This window comes from Platalea leucorodia (assembly GCF_965183815.1).
Source record: "Platalea leucorodia genome assembly, chromosome: 7".
Taxonomy (NCBI): domain Eukaryota; kingdom Metazoa; phylum Chordata; class Aves; order Pelecaniformes; family Threskiornithidae; genus Platalea; species Platalea leucorodia.
Window position 1 is genome coordinate 60,387,918 of NC_138829.1, and position 26,564 is coordinate 60,414,481.

The 26,564-nt window shown below is 38.6% G+C and overlaps 1 protein-coding gene across 1 annotated transcript in view; it reads right to left on the reverse strand.

Annotated features, from left to right (window-relative positions):
* Positions 1–4,614: 4,614 nt before the first annotated feature.
* The window catches only part of TRIM66 (tripartite motif containing 66), a gene marked incomplete at its 5' end in the record, with an annotated part of 51,719 nt that continues 29,769 nt past the window's right edge, over positions 4,615–26,564 (reverse strand). The window contains 11 exons of the mRNA XM_082316785.1: positions 4,615–4,719; positions 5,032–5,250; positions 5,852–6,004; positions 7,157–7,231; positions 8,785–8,908; positions 10,450–10,757; positions 11,558–11,732; positions 12,445–12,505; positions 15,680–15,908; positions 16,121–16,399; positions 26,241–26,402. Coding sequence (XP_082172911.1) covers positions 4,660–4,719; positions 5,032–5,250; positions 5,852–6,004; positions 7,157–7,231; positions 8,785–8,908; positions 10,450–10,757; positions 11,558–11,732; positions 12,445–12,505; positions 15,680–15,908; positions 16,121–16,399; positions 26,241–26,402 — 1,845 coding nt within the window. The 3' untranslated portion in view covers positions 4,615–4,659. The remainder of the gene's footprint in view (positions 4,720–5,031; positions 5,251–5,851; positions 6,005–7,156; positions 7,232–8,784; positions 8,909–10,449; positions 10,758–11,557; positions 11,733–12,444; positions 12,506–15,679; positions 15,909–16,120; positions 16,400–26,240; positions 26,403–26,564) is intronic.

Sequence of the window (26,564 nt, forward strand, 5' to 3'; positions counted from 1 at the left end):
TCAGGTGCATCAGGTAAGGGAGGAATGTTGGAATAAAGGACAGATATATCATCTCAGCACAGACCATCTAGGAACATAGCATCTATGTTATGCCTAAAATAACTAAGTGACATCTCTATCCTCTGTATGGGAAACCTGGATTCCCTCATTGACTTCCACACCAAATTTAATAAGCATTGCCTCAGTATCAGACTGCCTCTGGAACACTTCCGTACTGACGTAATTGTCCTAGGCGCTACAATCAAGATCAAGAATAGTAACTTAGAAACTATCATCCACAGCACAACCATAAATCAGTGTTGCTACTTCCATAAAACTGGTAACCATCTGAAACACTCTCCAAAAGCAGTAAAATACTCCCTGACCTTCAGACACTACCCTGTTTGCTCTGAGAAAAACACTTGTCTTATCTCCTTAACCTAAAAAGGACTTCTCTGCAGCAAAAATATACTGTGAGATAGAATTTACAGGGAATCCGTTACAAATTACATCCTATGCAGGAAGAAGTTACCTGAAAAGTATCTTTCAATAACCTCTTTTCAGACACTTGGAATGAAAATGGAGAAAGTGGAGCTCGAAATTTGACAACAGATTTGAACGTTGCAATTTCTCATCTCCACAGTGAGTATTCCCACCACAGTAAACACTTTTCACAATAATGCCATCCAAATACCATGTTCCTACTGTTACAGATCCTAATATAAACTTCCACAAAAGTCTGCTTAGTAGACTAAATGCTACCAATCTACTAAATGCTCTCATGAAAATGCACAAAAGTATACACCAAAATGGACTTTCATAAACATTTACTAAAGGACAGGAACAGATAGTGGGGTTACATTTCTCAAAAAACTATCACTCCACCTCTCACTTCTTGCTCCTGATCTACAAAGACAGCTTCAAAAGATATGCATCCTCCTTAGCCCACGACTACTGCCTACCTTTATTTTCCCTCAGATTATCTTGTTGATATCGAATTAAAGTCAGAGAAATTCAGCTGGTATTCAGCTTCAAAGTCTATTGCCTATATTTCACACTTGAAGGAACTGCATGCCCAGAAGTTTTTCTACATTTTCCTGTTTATACAATAAAAAAGTTACCTCACTACAACTTCTCTCTTAATTATGTCTGAGGAGCAGCACAGTTGTAACCCTGAAAGGAGGACTCCTTACCCCTCCAGCCAGTAGGCCTGCAGGTTAGAAAGTTGCTGCTGATAGTTTTATACCTCCATAAACCAAACTGAGAGGAACCAATAACAATAGAAAAACACTTGCAGTATCTGCTGGACTTTTTGCCAGTAGAGTATTTTTGTTCTATTTTTTGTAAATTATTCCATAATTCTTCATTTTCTAGCATTTTCAATTTTATAATATCTTTTCTGATTCCTTCTAGTAAGTGGTTCCTTGGCACTTTAATGTATACGAACATTTAAACTACAAACATTTTTTGCTACTGGTTCATGGCACATTCGGTTCTCACTAACTTAGACTAATTGGAAAACAAAAAGGTAAAATATCTAATTGGTATTGAAAATTCCAGCATGAATAGAAAGTTATCTCCTGTGTTAGCATACAAAGATCTCCTGCGTTAGAATAGAAAGATCTCCTGTGTTAGCATAGCTGCTTTTGTAACCATTCTGCTTTGCCATCAGTAGTTATATCAACTTAGCTAACAAGTATTAAATGATGTTGTATAATCCATATATTAATTGAAAGCAGATGTACTCAGAGCAAAAATTTCAGATTGATGTGCAAAAATACATTTCACATATTTTATTGTTAAGCAAAGAACATTACACATATAAACATGCAATCATTCGATAATCTGAATTGTTAAACACCGATTTGTATTAACTCTAACACCATTCTACTGTAATGACACTGGAGGAAGTATGTCTTTGAAATTGTCTGTAGGGGAATAAAAGTCAAATTTGTAGCTGTCATTTCAACAGACCTATTACTGAAGTATAATTAATCTTTTCCAACTGCTTAAGCACAAAGAAGATTTTCCATTCTACATGTAACCCATTACTAAAGACAAAAGGAAAAACTGTGCCCTTGGTTGCATTTGCAGGAGCCTAGTGCATTCACTGGGTTTCCACAGTGTTCCTGGCATTTGTTTGTGCTATACTTACTTCCAGTGGAAAACTTCAGGGGTTCCTCCTTGCTGCCTTTCCTACACATTCTGGATTGTGAAACAGACTGTGATAGATGAAAAAGCAACTACATAACCTATCACTTCTCTTTTGGGCCACATGGGCTGTTAGATTTTAGAAGAGAGACCCTTCCTTTCATACCTGTCAGTGCCATTACCATTGTGCAATTGGACTTCAACAGAGTAAACGCCCCAAGAATTTACGGGCCCTGGCGGTATGGTGTCCAGCAGCAGGAACATCCCACACCAGCAATTTTAAGGCAACGTCCGAGACAGATAATGTTGTTCTTATCACATGCAATGTATTGTGAAGTTGCTGACCCACAGATTTGTGTTTGAAAGTATGTGAAGTCATATGTACAAGCTCAGTTTTTGTTCTGCTTACCAACACGACATGAAGTTTACAAGTATTTTTTTTAACTGTTAGTATGTCTTAGAGAAGTAATCAAAAACAAAGTTAGCCTTAAGAGTGCTCAGGTCATAGAGTCCTGCCAGCACACATCCAAGCGGTATCTTATATATGATGACAAACTGGTACACTTCTATTTTTAATAAAGGTATAATGTACCCTAGATAAATTTTATTAAAACAGGTGCTCTCCAAAACTAATGGTACAGTTAACAAACTTACAGCCTTTAAGAAACAGGAGCAGGCTCTTGTTGACTCTGCTTTTCCAGGAAAAGAGGAAGTCATCAATAGTCTCTCCCATTTCTACCTTTGCCCCTAGATGAAGGCTATACAGCTTATCATTTTTGCGCTATTAATGGTAAAAGATAGGTCTTTGGTGGAGGAATTAACTACCAATTGAGAAAAGGTGATACCTGTAGCACAGATAAGGGTGATTAATTCAGTTACAAACCTGCACTCATTTCCCTGTGCCAAGACACTTACTGTTTTGAGGAGTTTGACAGAAAGCAAACACATAGGAATTCACACATAGAAAATGTAAAGGCTGTCCCTTCATCTCACAGTTTTCCAGTCAGCTTATAATATCCAGATTTTCATTTCTTCAAAGAAAAGAAAACATTAGCTCACTACCAATTTAATGGCAAACAGTAAGTCAGATAGTAGAATATAACATTCACATCTTATTATTTCATATATAAACCTTTACTTTAAAGTGTTATCTAAAATAACATACATGGTTACCAGACCAAATAGCCCATATAAACTATGCTGAAAATATCATCTTTATTTACAGGAACCTAATTAAAATGAACTTTAACTGTGTTTGAGATCTGCAATGACCCTTCTCTCTCAGAGCCAGACCACAGCGCAGCTTTACACTGCTGGGCAGAGCTCTAAGGAGGAAGATGCCCCTCACACACACAAAGTAAGTATTGGCCACGCAAAGATCTGGCTCACCTGCTTCTGGAAGAGGTGGGAAGCAGCTTGCAAACCATCACTCTCTGATCAGGTGTCATGCCTTGTTACCTATCCCACCCTTCAGGCTTTACAATTACATGCTACCCTTTGTCCAAGTGAACTCTAAAATTGCTCTTCTGGCCCTTGGTGGTGTTCTGCCAATACATTGTGGAATTTAGCAAAAAAAACAAACAAACAAACATAAAAAAGCTTAGACATCCTTTCATTCTATTTGAGCTTCTACATACACACATTATCATCATCTTCTAGCACTGTTGGTAATCACAACTACAAGAAATATGCAAAGCAAAAATCAGGAATATATGACGTTATTTTATAGGCACTTCTATAACCATGTAATTTGCTTCATAGTTAATTTACTGAATTCCAATATCTGCTTTAAAGAAAAACAACTGGCTTGGTTTGTATAAAAATGCTACCTTTGAGACCCAAAAAATGCCACATGTTTTACCAAGCATGAATTAGATACCAGAAGAATCATTCCTTGCAAATAGAGCATCCAGTATGCACTCAAAAACAGCTCACACAGAGCCCTAGTATTAGCACTATTAGCACTTGTTATTTCATGATTTAATGAAAATGCTCTGCTTCAAAAGAAACAGCTAATCAGATAATCACATTAGACTGTATCTCATAGGCCTTGAGCAGTCAAGCTCCCAGAAAAATCATTGAATAAGACAACAGGATTACAGCTTCTATGACTACACATTGTATTTATCACAAAGCATGGCCAACATTCACATTGAGGTTGCAAGATTATTACATGGTTACCTGTGCTCTATAGAGATGTCATGTTGAACAGATTATAAAACGGTACTGCAGTATTAGATATTAATTAGCATGTTACTTTTATTATTAATCATCATTACCTATCACCAAAACATTAGTACTTCAGTGTAAACTCTGCAAAACATATACATGATTTAACAGATTGAATATCGACAGATTCAAACACTTTGGATCTGTTATCTATCCACAAGATCTAGAAATAAGGCATATGGTCCGCAGATTAGCAGAGTTTAAATAAACAGTCCAAGTGCTTTGCTTTCCTCCCACACACCTTAACGCTGTCGGTTATGCTGCTGGATTCCTCATAGCAAATCTTGTATCTTGAGGAGGTCATACCTGAGGAAGGCTGTTAGCTGGCTGAAACATCATTCTTTTAGTTTTTTCACTTTCCTGTGTACAAAGGAAACAAACAATGAATAGCTAGAGGGCTTAGTCTTTTTAAAGATGACAGAGTTTTCTGCCAGGAAGATAACTGTGTGGCCTGAGACACTTCATTTGTTCATGCTCACACATTTATACACAACTGACATTTTATTCCACTCAGAGGATATTGACATAAAATTGTAGAACTGATCACATCTCCATGATAGAAGCTTGACAGTTTTCCCGTACAGCCCTGTCAAAACTTCCCATCAGTAGCTGTAAACAGAATTAGCAGTGTGGCCACTTAGCAACCAAATGCTTTTGCTTTTGCAATCTTACAGCATGGCGCCGTCTCCTTTTAGGCTGAATGCACTCCTGTCCGGATGATGGCCACTGAAAATCTTGGGGCAGCTTTTTGCTATTCTGACTCTCCACTTCTTCAGAATCAGAGTCTTCTTGTTGCATTGAAGGAAAATGCCTATCTGGATAAATCTCCTTCAGTTTTCCCTCAAAGAATACATCTAGGCATCGTCCAGCCTCGGCAACCTCTGAATCTGGCTGTAAGAGAATAAAAAACCATTCAGTGTTACCACACACAGAAATCACCAAGGATCAAAACCAAATGACTACCCTACCCTAATGTCTCTCCTTGGTTCTGTCTGCTACATCTCCATTAGTCTCCTGCCCACTTTCCACAGCCCATTAGTCCCTCTGCATTTACAATGTAAGTAAAAACCAGATGCTGCTATTAAGGAACACATTTCTGCATCTCTAAGAAAAAGAGATGTGCAGTGAACTAGAAAGAATAGCAGTCATCATTGCTTAGGAATTTCTAGGCACCTGAATTTTCCTCACTATTTTGCTGACTATGACTGGCTCCTCACAGCAAACTCAGCATCATTCCAAAAAGTTGTCCACTAAGATGTCCCTCTTTAATTTTAGATCCATATGTATCTCAAGTTCTCAGATCCATATATATCTCCATTTCTGTCATTAAAAAAAAATTATATAATTTCCAAAGAGTAAAACTGATTAATATTTCTGTTTATCCCAATCCCATATCTGACGTCAATGGAACCAATAGTTACACCGGTGTGACAGCTTGAAAGAGCAACCCTCTGGTTTGTATCCCCCCCACCCATGCATATTAGAAACCTACATAATTGAACTTTGCACAGTTCCAAAACATGAGACGCACGTCAGTCACAAGTTCCTCAGGTGCAGAATAGTGGGATTTGTCCTTTTTTTGCAGCTTTTTTCGTATGATTGACAAATCCATTGGCCTTTTGATGATCTGATAATAATGCCGAGCCTACAATAAGAATAAAACACAGGTATGTAACATTTTTAATTAAAACATTTCCTCTCCAATGACTTCTATCCAAGTTTGGACAGAAGTCACCGCAGAGGATTCCTTGCCTCAAGGAAGAGAGCTCTAGTCTTTTGGTGCCTACACTTGCACATCATCTTCCTGGGTGCTTTTTGATTAAAAACATATTTGCTTGCAAGATTGATCTTGAAAATAGCACACTTCAGTGACTACCCTGCTATTTGTGCTTTCTAAAGTTTATCCCCAGATATAAATGTCGTCATTTAACCATAATCAATAATATACGTAACATTGACAATTAGCTAACACTTCCCCCAAGCAATTATAAAAATAATGTGCTGAGATACTGGTAGCTGATACTGTGGGAAGCAGCCTGCCAAGAGTGACTAAAAATATGCTACTATGCACTCTTTTTAAAGTTCAACAAAAGTCTTTTTCAATGAGCACCAGCTACCAGGATATCCCACTCCTTAAATCTTTCTGGGTCAAAACTTACTTGTTAGATAATGTATTCCATAAGTTCACCACAAGCTTTATTAGGTGGAATGTTTATTACACTGTTATTTGGAGTATTCCTTCACATAAAACTTTTTTTTCCTCTCATTGTCCTCCTGCAACTTGTTTCACAGTGTTCTATTGTTACAATAGCATGAATCTATATCTTCCTTAAAATAGCCAGTTAATATGGCAAATGTTGAGTACATGGATGAAACAGCAGTCTCTACACATCTTCCCCTGAACACAGTCACATTACCACCTTTGTGCAAAACACCAGAAAAGAGGGAATCCAGGGCTATTTCTAAAGCAGACCTCTCTTATAGCCATGCAACATTCTCCATGTATGCAGCAAATCAACTTTCTTAATCACTGGAACCCCTCATATACCTTTAGTATCCTACCAGCATCTTAAATTGGCACCCAAACCCAGCCTGAGAACATTGGCCAGCATTTAGCTGCCTCTGACCCGCCACCTTCAAAGCACTTGCAAGAGGGAAACACCTACCCTTCCCTAGGAAGCAATACTCTTCAGAAAAAAAGCTAATTAATATCTTTCAAGAAAACAAAGGAGAAACTCACGAGGTGTGCCAGAGTGTTCTTTTGATTCCCTCTGACCCATGTGTGTGCAGTACTTACCAAGGGGCTGACGGGTTCATGGAATGGGAGGCTCATACTACTGCAGAACAGGGAAAGCACCAGCTTTTCACACTTCTGTAGAAACCAAATTTAAAATACATTTTAATTCAAAACAAGTGAGTTTCATTCTTCCCCTTAGTTAATCAATCATACTAACAACAAGGGGAGTTTTCATGTAGTCTGTGCATTTCTGATGCAAAATGGCACACTTCACTCTAACCTGGGGGACGTTTTGCCTCATAGCATTTTTATAGTTTTGAAAGTGAGAACCAGTCACGAAATGCAAGAAAAGAAACATTATGTAAAAATTTTTTTATGCACGTATCTTTCCTGGAAACTCTTGGGAATTCATTGCTATCATTATTTCCTTTCTGCACTCCAGATCTATTCCTTGGCTCTTGTCTAAAAGAACAGCAGCAACAGTGTGGAAACAGTTAAATGGAAAATGTTTCACACTGTTCATATCCATTCATACAAATGGATGTAAGTTATGTAGTTGGTAGTACTGCATGAAAACAGTTCTGTTTAATCACCGTTAACTTGTAAAATAACTATACTAGTCTTTGGTTTTGTCACTGATGCAAAAAATGCACTACAAAAACATTATAAGCTATGTTTGCTCACGAGCAATGGGATTTCTAATCAACTCCATTGTCTAAATAGAAGCTCACTAATCAAGACCCAGATCCCAACTATTTCTGGCCAGTTGTACCCAGTCCAATAGAAACAGGGATCACATCAATGTCAAGAAGTTATGTCCAGCTCTTTATGGACAGAGTAGCTCAGGTCTGGAAACAGCATGGATGAATACGAACAGTGCTGCGGCTGTGCTCATAGGCCTTCCCAAGGGGCCCCAGTGCTCTAAGAACCATTGCTGCTGTCTTTATGTATGGTGCCCAGACTAGATCAGTGCCTTATTCTAGGCTTCATGTGTGCAGGGCCAGCTCAGCATCTGCACTCAGCTGTGTGGACTTCGCCTCCCTGTCCAGCTGTCACCAACATACACAGGACATTTATTTGGAACTTGTGGCTTCCAAGTCCAAGTGGACTTCAAGAAAAGGCATTTTTTCACAGGAGATTTGGTAGAGGAAACTGGTAATGAGGATGTAAAGAGATAAGCTTTCATCTGTGCTGAGTTAACAGTGCCTAAATGTCATCTTCAAGAGGACCAATAGTACATATGAAGACCGTATGATGATTTCAATCCAACTGAAAGTGAAAAAGTGTCTACATCACAAAAATGTCATTGCAACTGGCCTAAGCAGGTATCTGAGAAGGTGCCAAGTCTTAAAGGAAAAAGATTCAGTGGCAGAAAGCCAGGCAAAGTTGACTCAGGAAAGCTTGCTCTGCTGCTGAGTACAACTTCCCTGTTCAAAGGAGAAAGGAATTCCAGATCTGCCTGTTTCATCTTTCTGCAACATGTCATTCATTTTAAAATTGATCAGCAATGTCTAGATAGAAGAGAATGATATAACTGAACACTAAAAATGCTTTTGTTGTACTTATTACTCTCTGAAACATTCAAGTAGTGACCAAGTCAAAACAGTCATCTTTCCAATGAAGAGGCAAAGCCTCATGCTGAGATCATATGTCCTTTTCTAAATAGTACAAAATATAGTTATTCCCACCTTCTGGTCATAGTCATCAAGGCCATATTGTGCGTTATAGCTGTGGCTGTAGCGTGTGTTTTCACAGTCGTATTCTACCTCTGGCTTCACTGGATTACGGCAAAGCGTGCACACCCATTCTCCCCTGCAAAATAAGAAACCAAAAACTTGTGTCAAATTTTGTCAGCAACCTTGTCAAATAACAAACCTCAGGAATAACTGTACTTGGAAACAAGTCTCATCCTTAACTAGTATTACAATAGCAGGCAATCTGAAGCCCATTGTACTAGATGTTCTTCAAGAGATTTGAATCTAATGAAAAGTGTAATAATTTCAGATTCTATTCATTGCACTTTTTCTGTCACAGAGAAAAAGAAAAAGACAAAATAGTAAGTGTTTGAAATCATGTACCAGCCATGCGTGCAGCTGCATTGTTTCAAGTGCTGCTTTTAAAAAAAAGTATTAAAGAAAAATAGCCAACAGTTGGGTCATAAGACGAAACCAGATCTGTTTGCTAATTGATATATTTATTATCAGTTGCTATGATAATTGACTTATTTATCTAAGAAATCAACATTATCAGAAAAGGTCATAATGCGTGCTAGTACACAGGTTCCCAAACCAAACAGACATAATTCTGCATGGGCATAAGTGTCCTTCCTAGCAGATCCATTTTCAGAAACCTCTTGCAGAATTTCATGAAGGCAGTGATGTGACTTCTGCAACATCAGGGCTTGAGTAACTATAGATGAAGGTATATTAAAGAACTATGAATACAGAACTTTAGTTAAGGGAATTAATTTACTTTATTAGAATTTAACTTTGCCTAGGAAGTTTATTTTAAAAGGAAAACTTGGTTTTCACATTGTTTTGAAAACAGAGGTTTAATAATGATTTAGCTATTAGAGAAAAGAGTGAAAAGCCAAGAGACAGAAATTCCTGCTTTTTGAACAGAAAGAACAAACCAGAATCTCCAAACTAATGTCTCACAAGATATTTTTCTCAGCTGAGACAGTTATTTGGGCTTGGCACAAATGAAGTAGCCCCTGGTCCCACCTGGTAATGATTTGTAACAGAATTCAGAATTATACACCACTAGTAATGCACATTATTCAGCCTCACTTTTAAAGTTTGGTATGTGGACATGTACCTAATTCTGCCTCTGTCGCATTCAATTCATCAGTGACAAGTTGCTAGGGAATGTATGTCTTAGGGAAATCAATGTCCTAAACATTTTCACCAAAGCCCCAGTAATCCTAAATTTCCCATAAAACTGGCTAGAAAACGGAATAGGAACTCACTGATTGCCCTCTCCTTGTGCTAGTTACTGTTCTTGCAGAGAAGAGCTGACGTCTACACCACAGATGTTACATGAGAGTTAGGATTTTATTTTTGTTCAGTAAGCCATAAGAATGTTTTTTAAAGCTCAGGTCTGCCACCTCCTTTGTTGTACTGGCCAGCTAGCTGCAGAAAGGATATACATGGCTAGAAACAGTTCTTGTTAATAATTCACCTAGCTCCTAGTGTGTAAGACAATTCTTCCCTTTGCAAGAAAAGGAACAAAAAAGGCAAGTGAGAGATGCAGTCCTTGCCCTTGGGTGAGGTTGACACATACATCCCTGAGGATATATTCTGCCCCAAGGCAGTGAGCAGCAACTGAGCACATTAGTGAAATGTCATACATACACTGGAAAGCTGAGCAGGGCTGGAACATGGCAGGAGAGATGGAAGACCTTGGGGCAGTGATCACAGCACAACAGTTCTCCTCCATTAAGACACACAGCACAGAAATCCTCATTTTCAATTGGATTGACTTCCTGAGTAACTGGAGATTTTTTCGTGATGGAGATGCCATTGTTGAGTTTCTGATCAACAGACGGAGTATCTACAGGAGGAGATTGTGTCTGTCCTGCAGGCTGGGATATGAGACATTTTCTGTCCTCTGAGTTCTCCTCCTTGGATTTCAGTCCTTCAGGTGGACTATCTTTATTTATCTTGAGGGAAGAAAAATCTGGGATCACACAATCATCATTTTCATATATAAGCATATAACAGCAGTGGTTATCTGCAGACAAAATGGTTTCTCTGCAGTGAACTCTACTGGAGAGGGCACTGGGGTTCAGCAGGCCCACGCTCAGCTCGATGTCTGCCACTGGCTGGCCAGGTGACCTTGGTCAAGTCATTTCCTCCACACACCACAATGTAATAGCACTGTGAGAGAGCTGTACAGATTTCATATCACAGATGACAGAAACAGGATACTTTACAGTCTTATTTGCAAATTTTACAGTAAGCAGCTCAAAAAAAAAAAAAAAAAAAAAAAAAAAAAAGAGAGAGTATTGGGTTTTGTTCCCATCAGAAATTCCCATTTCCTTGTGTGAAAAGAAGTTCACACTCAAGACTCCAATGAAGCAACAGAATACAAAGCTTTTAAAAATCTATTACACTGTGATTTCTGGAATTGGTTCCTATCACTCAAATATGTATTTGGGTCAGTTTGAAGCTATTTATCCTATATTTGTAACTAGACAGACAAGCCAGGTTGTTTGCTAGAATACAAAAACACTACAGCTATGCAATCCCAGAGACAGACTTCTCAGAAATGGAAGTATCAGAGAGCTACACAGCAAACTAAAAGCTGCATTCTCTATTACTTCAACCCATTACAGAAGTGCCCAAGGGTGAAATGAATCAACAGACTTGTTTAGTGTATAATAATTTTCAGAAACTGTGGGTACAAATCAGTGGGATAAAGGGGAGAAAGCAGGTAAAGCCTCAAGGAAATTCCACTCACCTTTATAGACATACTTGAGGACTGGGTCCCACATTCAATTATCAGGAGGAAATTGCCCTCCTGCTTGTTGTCCTGTGGCTGGAGCTTAAACACCGGGAGCTCCCCCGCTTCTGATGTACATATTTTCAGACGTTCCAGTCGCACATAGGGGACCTTCTGCTCTGTAGGGCCAGCTCTACAATCAAAATGACACATGGTTAAATTCAATCATACTCCACAAAATTCTCCTCCCTACTCAGTCTCAACATTTTTCACGCACTATTGTTTGTGTTCCTTTTCCTTTGCAACTATGATTCTGCTGGCTAAATGCTGAAAACTGTACTTTTTTTCACATGCCGATTCTTTAAGAAATGTGAATTCAATCACTAATCATATGTGTAAATGCATTGCTAACTCCTGTGCTAAAACTTTGCCTTGCTCTGTATATTTTTGTTTTAATTATTCCAATTCAAGTCATGCTTGATACTTTTCAGTGTGGCTGGCTTCAAGCAGGAACACAGCACATCATCAACTTTAAAACATTATCACAGCAGTAGCTGAAAACAAAATTTTATAAAACTGTTGAAATAATGTTAATCCTGTTCCCATTATATTTTTTAGGTGTAATTGGGGCTAAACAGTTTATAATTGTTCAAGTGAGATAAGCTTGCAAATATTTATTCATTCTGGAAAATTACACAGAATAACAAAAATACATGAACTCATCACGTCTTTTAAATTGTTGTTTTCAAATTTAAGTGTATACTTTACAACTTTCAGAATTATTATCTATAAGGAATCTTGCATTCTTTTTAAGTTCTCCATTATCATTAAGTATGACAATTTTTCTAAATACATGCATAAAACTTCATGGCCAGTGCTTTTGTATAAAAAAAAGACTCTGTTACCTGACATTCTGACTGCTTTTCATATCCATTTCAAAATGTTCCTTTTCACAGTTATTGGAATCTGGAACAGAAGATAAGAAAATGAATAAAATATTTATAATATCAGAGTCAGATTAGGGTAGAAAGTACTTCAATATTCATGTACTTCTGACTGGTGTTTAATATGATATCATAAGTGAATTATGGAATCATTTCATCTATATGTATAGAAAATGTGTATGCTATTTTCTATTCTGGGATACAGTCTTTGTCTTTCTCTTTAACGCAGCTTCTGTACTGAATATGAGGAGCCTTTCCAAAATATTTTGTCAAAATGGTTACATTCCCAGGGAATTATATATGTACACAGCCATGCCACATTCATCCATATACATGGATCAACATAAGTAATCCTCTTTGCTATACAGCCTTCACTTGAGAAAAACAGACCTACTGAGGTCTGAACCCCAGAGGCTCAGGAAGTCTCTGTGGTCTCCTGCTCCATGCTAAGAAGCTTCTGGATAATTCTAGTTACTTGAAAACAGGAAGGAAATTGTGTCTTTCATTTGCTACTGAGGGACGAAAGCTACACTGTATGATTCCTTCCTATTCTCCAATGTATGTAACACAAACATATGAATTCAAAACTGTCCATTACATAAGCATGCAAGTAACTGTAGCTCTTGACTGATACTAGACACAAGAGTGACAAAACAACCTTGGAGAGATGGGATGCGGTAGAGATGAATGGCCTGGTGGATGCCCTCATAAATACCAGTCCACTGGCAAATTTCATAGTAACTGCTTTTGTTAGGAATTAGTTTGACATAGACAACACTAACAAGAAAACGAACCAAATATCATGGCTATCTGGAGATAAGTGAGTGCCAGGAAAACATGCTTTTTTAAAGAAAATCTAGCTCGGGTCAATGGTAGCTAATCCGTGGCTTGAAAGCAACGTGCCTCTAAGATAATCTGTTGTTCCCAGCCACGGGACACACAACACAACCAAGACTGACAAGGAAAGGTGCATTTCATGTCACTCCTAAAGTGTGAAAGTTGCTCAGGAGAAGGGTGGTAGTCATGGCTCTGGGCAGAACTACTAAAGGGTGACTGCACACTGAGCTGAAGAAGCAGCTCTTGTTGCATGCTGTCAAACAGAGGATGGTCCAGTGGTCCTGGGTTCCTAATAATCATCAACATTTCCATCAGCCACTTGGCTCATGAAATAATAATGCCTATAAAATTTGTGGAAAACACCAAACTGGAGGGGTTGCAAACACTGTGGAGAATGTTTACAACTAAAAAATAATCTTAATCCATCAGAGAAAAAAAATATCCTAAATCAGTAAGACTGAATTGAGATAACTGTATCATGCTTATGAAGGATCAGATGAATGTAATCACAAAGGAAAATAACTGACTAGGGAACTGTTCTGTAGAAGGAACTAAGGGTTAATGCGGACCATTCAACACACGCGAGTCAACCACGTAATGCTGCTGGGGAAAAAAAAAAGCAAATGCCATCCTGCAGTGTATTGCCAGCAGTGAGGAATGTAAAACACAAGAAGTTAATACCCTGGCTCTGCATGGCACCCCAGAGGCCCCAGCTGCAGCACTGCGTTTGGCTGTGGGCAGCACTCCTTAATTGCAAAGAACCCAGAACAGCGTAGCAGGAATGAGGTGGTTTTAAAAAAATCACAACCCTGATCCATGAGGAGAGACTGAAACCATGAGATTTGTTTAGTCTAGGAAAAAGAAGGGGAGGGGAGGGTGTTTACACAAGCCATGATAAGAAGAAAAGTGGCTGTAAGAGGGAAAATAATGATGTACAATTTTTACCACATCCCTTGGGGCTAGGATAAGAAGTATTTTGTTGTAAATTAAGCTGAAATGTTTAGATTTGATATTAGAAAAGGATGAGTCATTGGAGATATATACCAGAAGCAGTGGGGTTTGGCAGCACAGCACTGAGCAGTAAGTCCTACTGAGAGCCACTAGCAAAGATAACGTTGCCTTTGCAACACAGTTAATCTCTCACTGGTGGACACTGCAGACGGTGACTGTATCTCCTCAGGTCTCCCCTCACTGCACGCCTTTAAACAGTGAGAGCAGGATGGGAATTGCTCACTCCTGATCCTTCCTTGCGAAAAGGGACCAGCATTGAATTCAACGCTCTAGTCTTTCCATCCTCTGGCACAACAGGACTCGTGCTTTGCACAGAGCAAATTTGTAGCACGTTACAGCCAGTGAGATTCTATATGGTGGGATCGCTTTCTGTGTGTAGTGTCACACGACCCAAACCAGATACTACAAAGCTGTTCCTCTCAGAGACACTTAAGCCTGACTGAGGCACATCTTTTTAGGGGTGCACCTGATTCTTACAACTCACAGAGATGATTGTGGCATAACTGTCACAATTTGGCATAGAACATGTAAGAGAAGACAAATACATTTCCTTGGCTCACTGAGCTAGGCCTCCTTTGTACTAATTAGAATTCTCTGAATAAAAATACAGCACAGAGATAGAAATATTAATTCATCTTTTACAGAGAAAAGCAGCCAAATATTGGCATAAGTCACAGGATAACAGCTTGATCCTGCAATCCCTTGCTTGCATGAATAGTCCCATTGACTTTTAGAGTTTGCAGGAATGAGGCTTTACAGTATAGCACAAGGATGCTGGCAGTTTGCCCATGAAGAGAGTTAAGTAAGGTCTAATTCTCCATTAAGGCTGAAGAAATAGGCCTTGGCTGAAGGGAATGTTCCACAGTAGACAGAGCCAAGCAAAAGCGCATACTTTGCAATCTGTTAACCTAACAAAAATTTGGTATGCTAGTGATGTAAAGGACTTCGCAGAAGGCACATTACATTTCGGAAGTAATTTTTTTTTTTAATTGAATTTGGACTCTTCAAACCAGCTCTTCAATAGTCATAACTGCAGGTCTCATTAACAGCAGTGCTTCTAAGAGAACTAATACTCCAGGTACTTCACACAGACACGCTCGTTTCTGGTTCATAGATGAAGGATGTTACAAATTCAAGGCATATCATTTCCATGTTTTTCCTCCACAAATGAGATCAAACACGCTTTTCCATTGGATTAAGTACTCTGATAATATTTGAAGCTTGCTGGAAAAGCACATTTAAATGTAAGTACATTAATAAGCATACTGCTTTGCAATGCTTACAATGCATGGTGCTAAGACAGAAATAAAGACCAAAAAACTAAATAAAATCATGAAAAGACTGGTACCTTCTTTGCTTCTAAGTTGTCTCATTCTGGCATTCACAGGCAGGAAAGAAGCGTTGCTGAGCAGTTCAGAAGGAGAACTGCAACATTGAGATTTCTTTATTGAAAGATTAATAGGTTCTTCCAGCACTTTTTGCATAGAAAGAGTTAATTCATTAACTACATCTTGCCCAGCAGTAGCCAAGCTGTTTTCTAGAGGATGATCTACAATATTGAAGTCTTCAATTTCCAGCTTCGGGGAGGGGGAAAAAAAAAAAAATAAATCAAATTTTATTATTAGTTTTCTTTCTTTCTGTCTTAAGAAAATAATTTGTAATCACTCTTCAAATACCAGATAAGGAAAATATTACTTACTGAAATGGCTGCCTTTGACTGACTAACAATAACATGTGCTATCAATGAAAGTGGATTTCCTTTCGGTAGAGGAGTTTTAACGACTCCTACCTTGCACTTAGTGCTGCTCTGGAGTGCATCACCTGGTGTGAGGCCAGCGGCAGCCCCAGCCCCAGGGCTCAGGTCACTTGGAGCTCTGCCCAACGCCAAGCTGTAGCTGGGCACCGACTCTGGTGGCGTATCACAGTCACAAACGGCGTTCGGGGATGGGCCAAGTGTCACAGCAGCTGCACCTTGCATCTGTGGATCGGCCGAGCTAGATAACCTTGTTGAAGGTAATTCCATTTCTAAACTGTTCGAAAAGCCCACAATGCTTAAGGATGCCGAACACTGGGAAAAGAAAAAAGAAAAAAAATCCAATACGTTAATAAGCTTTTCAGCAGCAAAATGCTACTGTTCTTTCTATAATGGATGAGATACTCTGTTTCAGCTATACATAATCAACCAGTTGTGTCATGAGGGCTTGAAAGTATCTATTGTAATCTTATACCATTTCCAAAAGCTTTAGAGTTTCCACCATTAAAACTGAAAACTGGAAAAGGAGACACCTAGGTTACTCTTCTGTGATTTACAAAAAATTACTTCCTTTGATCAGTCCAAGGGATCCTGATTTTTAAGTCCCTACAATGAATGGGAAATCTAAGCATGTAGAATATTGTATTAAATCAATCCTCGATATAAACCCTACTAGCTTCTGTTAAGTTGTTCCAGAAGAAATAAGAGTCAGATCAGAAATTTTATCATTTTCTTCAAAAATCATCTGATCACTTTATTCAGAAAGAAGGTTCAGATCTGACACAAGTGGATGAAACTATTGTTACTGTTAATGATGCTGAAAACTTTATGCTAGTTAGTGAGTCTGTCCCATTAAAACCTAAAGAACTTGCCCTTTAAATATCATAGTGTAAATCCAGAAACATCCTACATGTACTAATGAGGAAAGGATGTACATGTCTAGTTTCCAAAGAAAGGGAATATTTACCAAAGTCTTTTAAATTGTTTTAGCAACGTGCATTTTCTACTGTCTCCTGATTTGTCACTGTCAAAACCACAGAAACATTGTTATGCAAAACAAAGCAAATCCACCCATCTAGGTGACTTCCTTAAGCTGCCTTCCATCCAGGAATGTGTGACTGTACTGAAATCAGGACTCTTCTAGTGTCCATATGAAGCAAATATGAGCAGTCTTAAGAAGTATGCAGATCTGTGTCATTTGAATATGTAATTTTCCATTTATCTCATTATAGCTCATTGGTGTATCACCCTTGATAATTGACTGACTAAATCCTTTTCTTTTGACTACAATACAGTAAGTAGCACTCATTGTAATATAAATCAAGACAAAAGAAATGTGTTGATTGCATCTGAATTAGAGTTCAATTTCATTATTGTACTTATTTTTCTGCTAGGGACCTGTGACTTAGCAGTGAACGTGAGACAGGACCCATTTCCTAGATTTAATTAGTATTTTTCTCAACTGTTACTCCATTTTGGATTTTGATACCTTTGTCCATCTTAATCCAAGTGGTAGACAGTAGCCTAGATTGAGCTGTCAGCTGTGCCTGTGTAAATCCTACATAATGCCAAAGAAGTCAGGTTTGAATTCCTCTGCTTGCAATGCATATCACCTATGTGCTAAGAGAACACTCTCCCCACAGACATTAATTTCCACCTAAGGATGTAATTTAATCTCCTTTTCTTCAATTTGCAATAGACACTACAGTAGGAGCTTTGCCTGAACAGTGACCACTTATACTCAATGAAACAAAATAGCCTACATTTGAGATGGAAAGAGGTCAGCTCTTCTGCAGTGCTAGGGAAGGTTTGTGCCATTCTACCACACAGTGCTCTAGTAAGTCTGTTTTAAACAGTCCTTTCATGTAGAAGGCACCTCAGAGAGTACTGGGTTCCCTGCAGCCAGGGTATTGGCCATTTTCCTCCTCTTGAGGCAAATGAATGTTCCTGAATCTAAGCTGTCTGAGCTATAATAACTTCTTGGAACCAGCTGGAACTAGTCAAACACATTCTTCCTACCTTACATTTGAGCTGAAAACTAGAACACAGCAAATGAAGAAATGCATTGGTGGAGGCACAATTTTGCATATACTCTGTCTGATAGAGCATTCCTAAGAATGCTCAGGTTTCAAACCAAAGGAATATACGTAGGTCAGAAAGGAAGTCCATAAAGATCAAAAACGTTCATTAGATGTCATAATTTGCTTGTGGCAGGTTCCTGCACATGCAGTGACAAATGTGGCCTATCGAGTACACATTTTGCTTTTCATTCCATCACTCTTTTTATCTCAAGCCTTTTCCAGATGACAAAATAAACATGTGAATTGTTCTCATATCACTTACAGAAAATAAAACAAATAAGCAGAATTCGTGCTTGAACTGAACAGATAGACTGTAATCAGCCTTGCCTTTTCCGCCTTATTTCAAAGTCCATTGTGAGCATTAATTAAGTCCCTGTGAGGTGGTTAAATATTTATTTAGCCAGATTCTCAAAAGCATGAAGCATCCACAAATTCCTCTCTAAGTCAACAGGAACTACCTAACGCTGTGCTCCATTGGAAATGGGCACGCTGAGGCACACACATGGTAGGCACACCACCCAAAGCTGCATAGCAAGTTAACTGGAGACCTTGTGGCTCTTCACTTCTTCTAATCACTACACTCATCCTCCTTTACTTATGTTATGAGAGCGTGCCATCATCTATTACGCATTGAGACCTGACCCTGTGAAGACCCGTCTGTGTGTAACTGTATATGCTGCAGGTGAAATGTTAGCCCTACTAAGACAACGGTAGGATTACTCCTGGCTTCAGTGAGACAAGTTTACTTACTGGGAGTAGTCACTGGGACAACTCCTACTGCAGAAAAAAAAATAGACACACGCATAAGACTTTGTTATAACTACAATTTTTAGAAAGGTGAAATTCAATTGCATTATATGGCTATATCTTTTTTACTCTTCTAGCTAGCATCAGTTTCTTCAGAGATCTTTTTAGATTATATAAGCCAATATAAAACCTTACTCTTGTTAAAAAGAAAAAAGAATAATGAGGCCATCAAACTGCCATCTGTCTTTCCCTTGGGGCAGAAGTTAATTTTGTGGTTATTTTAATGATGAAGCAACATTATGATCTTTCAGTGCAAAATATTAAAACTCACAGTTAAGAACAGACACATTCCATTCTGATCCATGGAGCTGCTGTCAAGTGTGAAGTGAACAATGCACTGGGAACAAGGCTCATTAATAGCCTATTAATTCACTCCCTAAAATAATCATTTCTTTTGCCATTAGCAAAAATTTCTCTTTTCCCTTGACAGTTCAGCTAGTTTTTGCAAATGGGATGCCTTTAAAGAATTGATCCCTGTTTTATAAAAGCTCTATTGCTTTTACATTGCACCCTTTGAACAACAACAAGCATTAATTATGCTCTTGGGTAGAGGGTAGCTTCAGCTGTAGGTTAATTTTGAAACTTTTGACATTTTAATGTACAGCCTGGCACATTGAACTACATCTGTGTCATTATAAATGGAATTCTCATTGTCTCATAATTAATTTTGGTCTGATGATCCTTATAATATAATGGCAGCAGCAGCACCACCCCAAAATGCCTTCTACCACAAATTTCATAGCTATGGTAGTGAAAGGTAAGACGAAAGAACATGCAAAGTGCCTTCAGAGAACAAAAAAGAAACATATTGTTCAGTTCAAATATTTCTTCGATCACTGTTGCATTTAAAAAGGTCCAGTGTAAACATGCAGCACTAATACAGAAGAATTCTGAGAAGCAAATACTTACCTTGAAACACTGGGATTGGGATTTGTTAGGATTGTTTTGGCAAAGTCTCAAGGCTGTTGACATTAAGTGTCACAGATAAAGAAAGCTAAAACTAGGAACCGCCAATTCTCTTTGCTATAAGAGAAATAACACGCTGCAAATGGTTGCAGAGTAATGAACGGCTGCTATTAAGTGGAGCAATCCCCCTGGCAGCTCATTATGCTAGGAGGTTAAACAAATGTACTACTCCAATCCAGTTGTTTAACTCACCGCACACAGCAGCACTGATAACACAGTCTACACATGCTTCCTATTTGTATTTCCCAATTTCAGAATAGAATCCAAAGGATTTCCTTTCTGTTTTTATGAGAAAAAGAATCCAAATATTCCTTAACATTTTGTCTGAATAAACTGGAGCTGGATTAAAGCAGAAGGAGGAAGAGATTGTATGGAGCAAGCAGCATCATGTTTTATTTATCCCTTTTTCCAGGTCAAAGGAAAAGGTTTTGTTAAATTAACATTCTGGGAAATGTACCTAATTGCATTAAGCATGAACACATTTGTGCTGTAAGCAGCTCAATTCCTTAAAGTCAAAACATACTCTGATACCTTAGGAATTTTCAGAATCCTAAATTCCAGGCTGTTATCATTATTTCCTTCACCTCTAATCCACCTAAAATTAATAGTAATTAGAAAAAAACCAGCAACAACAAACACACCCTGGTTCCAAGCTCAGATTCGAAGTCCTAGGGTTGGGTATTAAATTACTATTAGTTCCAGTCACTAAGTAATCACAACATTCTCAGTGCAATACTAACAAAAATAAAACCTGTGCTGTGCCCCCTAACCCCTCTCCCATAGTTTTCACATGCTTTTAAATTAAAAAAAAAATACTATTAGTTAAGCACTTGCCACCGAGATGGAAGAGTTGTCTTTAATAAAGCTTAGGACAAATGTGTTGGGGCGAAATACCCAAGAACGCCACCTGCAGCAGACTGAGATCAACCGTTCTCTCTGATAATCCTGTAGTAACAGCAGCACTGGCATGTCAGAGCCTAGAAGTTCACACGCATCAAGTCCCAGGAGAGGCTGAGAGGTTCCACCATGAACTGTCACTGTGTTAGTCTTGCATGAAATGCCACCATTGCATAAAATTGGAATAAAACAAAAGCCTCTCTCAGAGTTCTCTCAAGAGTGCTCCTTGGATGGCATGGAATATTTTCTAAGATTTCCCCATTTCTGGTACTTTATGGTGCTTGAGACAAACAGAGCTCTTGAACTAAGAAGGTGGGACTTATTGCGAATCAAAAAGAACAATACAATAATCAGCATTATAGCACTATGTAAGATTTCCATGTGCATGCACCTTGATTACTATTTCTGGTCACCCTGTCTCCAAAAGGATTTATCAAAATCACAAAATATAGGGAAAATGGCCAAAGATAGAAAGGACTAGAGTGCCTTCCATGAAAAAAAAAAGACACTAGAGAGACCAGCAATGACTTTTCAGCTTCAAAAAGAAATGTTTGAGAGGAAATTCAATATAGACGTATAAAATACGGATATTATGAAGGTGGTGAATACAGAGTGATTATTCACTGGTTTTCCTAACACAAGAACTACTGAATTATCAGGCAACAGACTTAAAGTAAGCAAACAGAGGGACTTCTCATGCAATGCAAAACTCAGTTGCTGCAGAATGCTGAGGAGACCAACAGTATTAAAATAGACTCAAAAAATGGATTAGACAAATTCACAGAGGAGGGGTCCATGAAGAGCTGCAAAACACAATTGTCTGGGTAGAACCTTCAGTTCAGAAAGTCCCTAAAGTGCTGGTTTTCAGAAGCTGGGATAGAGTATCATCAAAGAATCAATTTATATTTGTCTGTTTCTTATACTCTTTCCTAAGCATTTACTATTGGCTACGGCTATAAATGAACAGATACAGCTGTTCAGTAATAATTTACTAATACAGTGCATGACATATTCAGAGATTTATTTTAAGCAGAAGGTAGAATAATAGCTCAAGGGGAGAAACCCTCAAAGGTTGCTAAGGAACATAACCAAACCTGAGTGTGAAAAACGCTGTCCAATCTGCTCAGCGTCCCAGAAAGCACAACCACGAGTGCCCAAGCCAGTTAGGTTTTTAGGATGAGTGGGGATGGTACAGAGTGTTCCACTGCCCAGGACCCAACCCAACAGTTGGACAAGACAAGGAATCCTCCCTCCCAGAAGTCAAGGCCCTGCTCCTATCTAGAGAAAGGAGTGCATTTATGGAGTCTGAGGAGGAGAGATGTTCAGCTGGCCCTGCAACAATGCCAATGTCTGTTGCAGCAGTACCTGAGGCTCAAACTACAAATTTGTGCCATAGTTGTACAGTAATTATGACATTTCTTCAAATGCTAGGTACAGCCATTAGACCTCTTGCTCATCACAGCCACAAATGACAATTAGGTACATGTAAGCAAAACAGGGATTGTATGCCCTTTATTACTCCTGAAAACACAATTAGGCCAAAAATATCTTATTATTCTCGCCTCTGCTCCAGAACAGATGACCTCTCCAGTCCTGCGTGCAAATTAATAACTCAATATCATACTACGTAAAAGCAACAGGAGGACCATATCATTGCAGAAGGTTAGTAACCCTTTCCACAAAATTGTTAATCTAATTGAGTACTCATTCCTTCACACTACAACTTAGCAATTCAATAGCTTGTATAAAATCTGTTTGCTAGAGCTTGGCACAATTCCCCAGAACAGAAATGCAGGTATCACAAAAGTTATTCTGATATCTGTCCTCTGTCTTGCTGGCATTCTTAGCGGAGAGGTTGGGTATTTGACAGGCATGGAGACAGAACAACTCCACAATCCAAGACAGAGGTCTCGGCTACATAAGTGAAGTATACTGACAGGGAAGCATGAAGAGAAAATTATATCCATTTTGCACACAGACAGAAAACTTCCATTTCTAGTGTTGCATTCTTAAAAGGTGCTAATCAAGCCCAAAGTTATGCTAAGTGCAGTACTTAACTTATATCAAACAATCAATGGTCTAAGTATAGAAACTTTAATTATAAGAATAAATATTCTGCACAAAAAATTCAATTCACAAAGAATAGTTAGAGGAATACACAGGAAGACAGAAAGGCTGACAAAATATCACCATTAATGTTCCAAAAACAGTGAAACAAATTAAAATAAGCCCACACATGACTGAAGTTACATGTTTAGAGATTATACTATACACATGCATACTGAGCAGGTGGGCACAGACAGGAATTACTCTGAACTTTAAGACAGCCTTGATGCCAATGTTTCTGATCGACACCAGCTAGAAAACCCTACTTCATATGACTGGAAAGCCAAAATTCTATCTGCTCAGTGAAGCTAGATTTAACTTTTGTCCTGATAAATGGTGAAATGTAACACACAAGGACATTTTACAAGTGTGTTAAGTGTTTCATCCTTGCTTCTCTACTTCTGCTTATCAATAACCAGCTTTCAATGTGAGAGACAGAAAACAGGACTCATCAGAATAACTTGCACAGGCGTTCTTTGAACTCAAAGGCACTCACATGGCATACGAGTGCCTCACACCGTGGTGTAACGGCTGCACTAGCACTTGTCTGGGATGATCTGAATAACGTACTTGTGGTTTCCTTGTTTATGAGTAATGTTGTGATCCCAAACTATTAATAGCATCAGCTCTGTATTGCTTCACACATAAATATGTTCCCATATGCAGACAATTAATCTCGTTATCAGTCAATAGTATTAAATGCATACCGTAAACATGTTTCAAAATTAATGAACAGATGTTTAATTACATGAGCAATCAAGTCTTACCCCATCCAAAATAAAGGAAACCACTGGGCTAATGGAAGCTTTTATTTTTTGACAGATCTTAGCAAGCATATCACTAAACAGTTAATTCTGAGTTTTGCTACATCCTGGTTCACACTGCTTTCTCTTTAATGAAAGAACCTCAGCAGCCGGAGAATTACCTGCTCCACTAGGAATGCTGCGCACAATGAAGGCTGTCAGAGTTCAGCGGAACAGCAACACAAGGCCAAGAAGTACAATACCAATTATTCTCCAAAAGGCAGAATACAGTTCTCTCCAGGTAGCAAAAGGTTTCTCTAGCCATTTTCTCTACCATATTTTCCAAGTGCAGTATTTTATACTTCTCCACATTCACTTTTCCAATGTCTTCCAAGAACTTGAGAGAGATGAAATGTTCTGAATACAGGCCATATGAAAGTAAATAGACAAACACCTATACAGAAATCTTTGTCTCAAGAAGAGCATGAAGACATTTAATCAGGTGAAACAGAGATGAAAATTAATAGACACATCCCCTTGTTCTTAAATAGCAACCGATCTCCCATTTAAACCTAGATTTATTCTAATTGGCAGCAAAAGCAGTAGAACATCTTTAAACAACATTCATGAAGAATATATTTCAAGGGTTTCTTTACTGCACTGTTTCCCTTCATCATTTCTAACTAGCCATGGCCAGAGTTGTGAGTACATTATGGCTTCATCCCAAACAGCTCATTACAAGAGATAAATAGAAGCAAAGATGGTGTACCGTAGCTGTTGAATGTCCTCATTTCTTGCAGAGGTACCAGGAAACTAGTAAAAAAACAGACACACCTGTGCTTTCTGCACAAGAGCATACACTTCTCAGCACCATCAGAAAAATTTTCTTTTTTTTTTTGTCAGAGTATCCTGCTCTTGCTGCCTTCTCAACTTGTACAGCAACGAATCAGCCCTTCTTTCTTTTTTTCTCCTCCTTTTCCCATCAGACTACACTAGTCTCTCTTGCACATCTGCTTCCATTTTCTTCCCTCTTTCTGACTTTTCATGTTTAAGCTGTTGGTGGTAACTTTCCTTTACAGGTCCAGAAGACAAAGGACAGCTTCTTCAATATGCATGTAGAAAAAGCCTCCAAGAGCTAGTTGGTTAGCATCACCATTCATTTTCACAAATAACTTTGAGGGTGTGTCTGCATTACAAGAAAAGTATGTGCTCAGGTTCATGGTCTTGCTCAGGCCGTAAATAGACATCTTCAATTTTTACAATCATATCCTAAAGTAAAGGTAGCCTTATCCTAGAAAATTTGCATAGCTTTCCTCATTCCTGTGCTCTGTCATCAGAGGTTAAGGGAGATATGCTTCCACATGTGAAAGTTCAGAGCCAAAGAGCATCATCTCAGAATGCCGTGATACTATCAGCCTGATCCAGAAATTCCAGCACATCTACAGGATTAAGTTACCAATTGCAGATTTCTTTGTGGCTTCCAAATCTGATTTGCATGTTGCTTCCAGACCCTCAGTAATCATTACCTGTCCGTGTCTCTACAATTCCCAAAAGGGTCTCCAACAACTCTCTGAATGGGTATTGCATCATAAATATGTTGGGTCAACAAAGCTACATACTAAAGAAGGATAAAATAACTTCCTTTTTGGGGCAAGTAAGCAAAGACAAGTTCTTCCACAATATTCCACACACAAACTCCAAGAAAAAATATCCATGAGAAACTTCTACGTGGTACACAACATGAGTCATGCACAGAAGTACCAAACAGATTTGAGCAACCAGAATATGAAGTGCTGTTTGGAGGGTTTTAAACAAACTGTACGAGAGGTAAAAGGCAGCTTCTCTGCCTCAAATGCACAGGTGATATCCAGAGCCACCAATGATCTACTGATAAAGATGAGCCCTCCTGTTTTTGTTTATGCTGCTTCTTCAATAGTTAGGGCCTACCAGCAGGTGGAAGGATCAAAGCATGGCCCTATTATGTGCTGAAATATTCTAGAGTTACAGAAATCTATGATTTTTCTGCTTATACATGAACAAGAAGAAGGAGCACAACAGAATTATATCCCTTTCAGACACCACACCTTCAGTAACAATTAGTGTTCTTATTTCCAGGGCAACTATTTTGAAGGATGTTTCTCAGGCCTGATTTCATCAGAATCTATGACTTCCCCCCCCCCCCCCCCAATTAAGTGCTGCTAGTATGGTAGTTAGCAAGTCCTGATAGTTAAATCCCTAGAGAAAGGGACTGGACAGAATTTACTCAGTGAAGAAACAGGTCTTCTATTTATTTACCGGTTCGTGCTTAACAATCGTGCCAGCCAGAGCTAAACACTACCTGCTGATCCTGGCTACAACACAGTATGTAGGCATCTTACTGGGAGATGCACTCTAGGTTAGGCTATGACTGTCTTCCAAGATTTACAAGCCATTTTGCCAACTTCTACTGTGGTTTAATTTTTCAACCTGATTGCAAACTGCAATGCCATATTATATTCAACATTATCAAATCATGTTTTCCCTTTAAAATATTTTTTTAAAAAAGGTTCTTTATACCTTTCTCACTGGATGGAAAGCTGATTGTTGCAATGTGCTCTCAGGGGAGTGACTGCTAGCACTGGCTGCTTCATCTGGTGACTGCGACAGGGAGGGACTATCACTTTTGTCAAGAGGAATTACAGGCTTCTGGGCATCAAGTTCAGTGGGACTCTCACAGACCTACAAATCACAATTAAGAATTTGTATTTTCAAAATCTCAGAAAGAAAAATGGTAACAAATTCACATCAACTCACAGCATACACAATATGATAAGACTGGAAAGACTCTAAAACAACAAAGATATGCAAAGTAACCCTAAGTAGAGCTATAAACAAATAGAG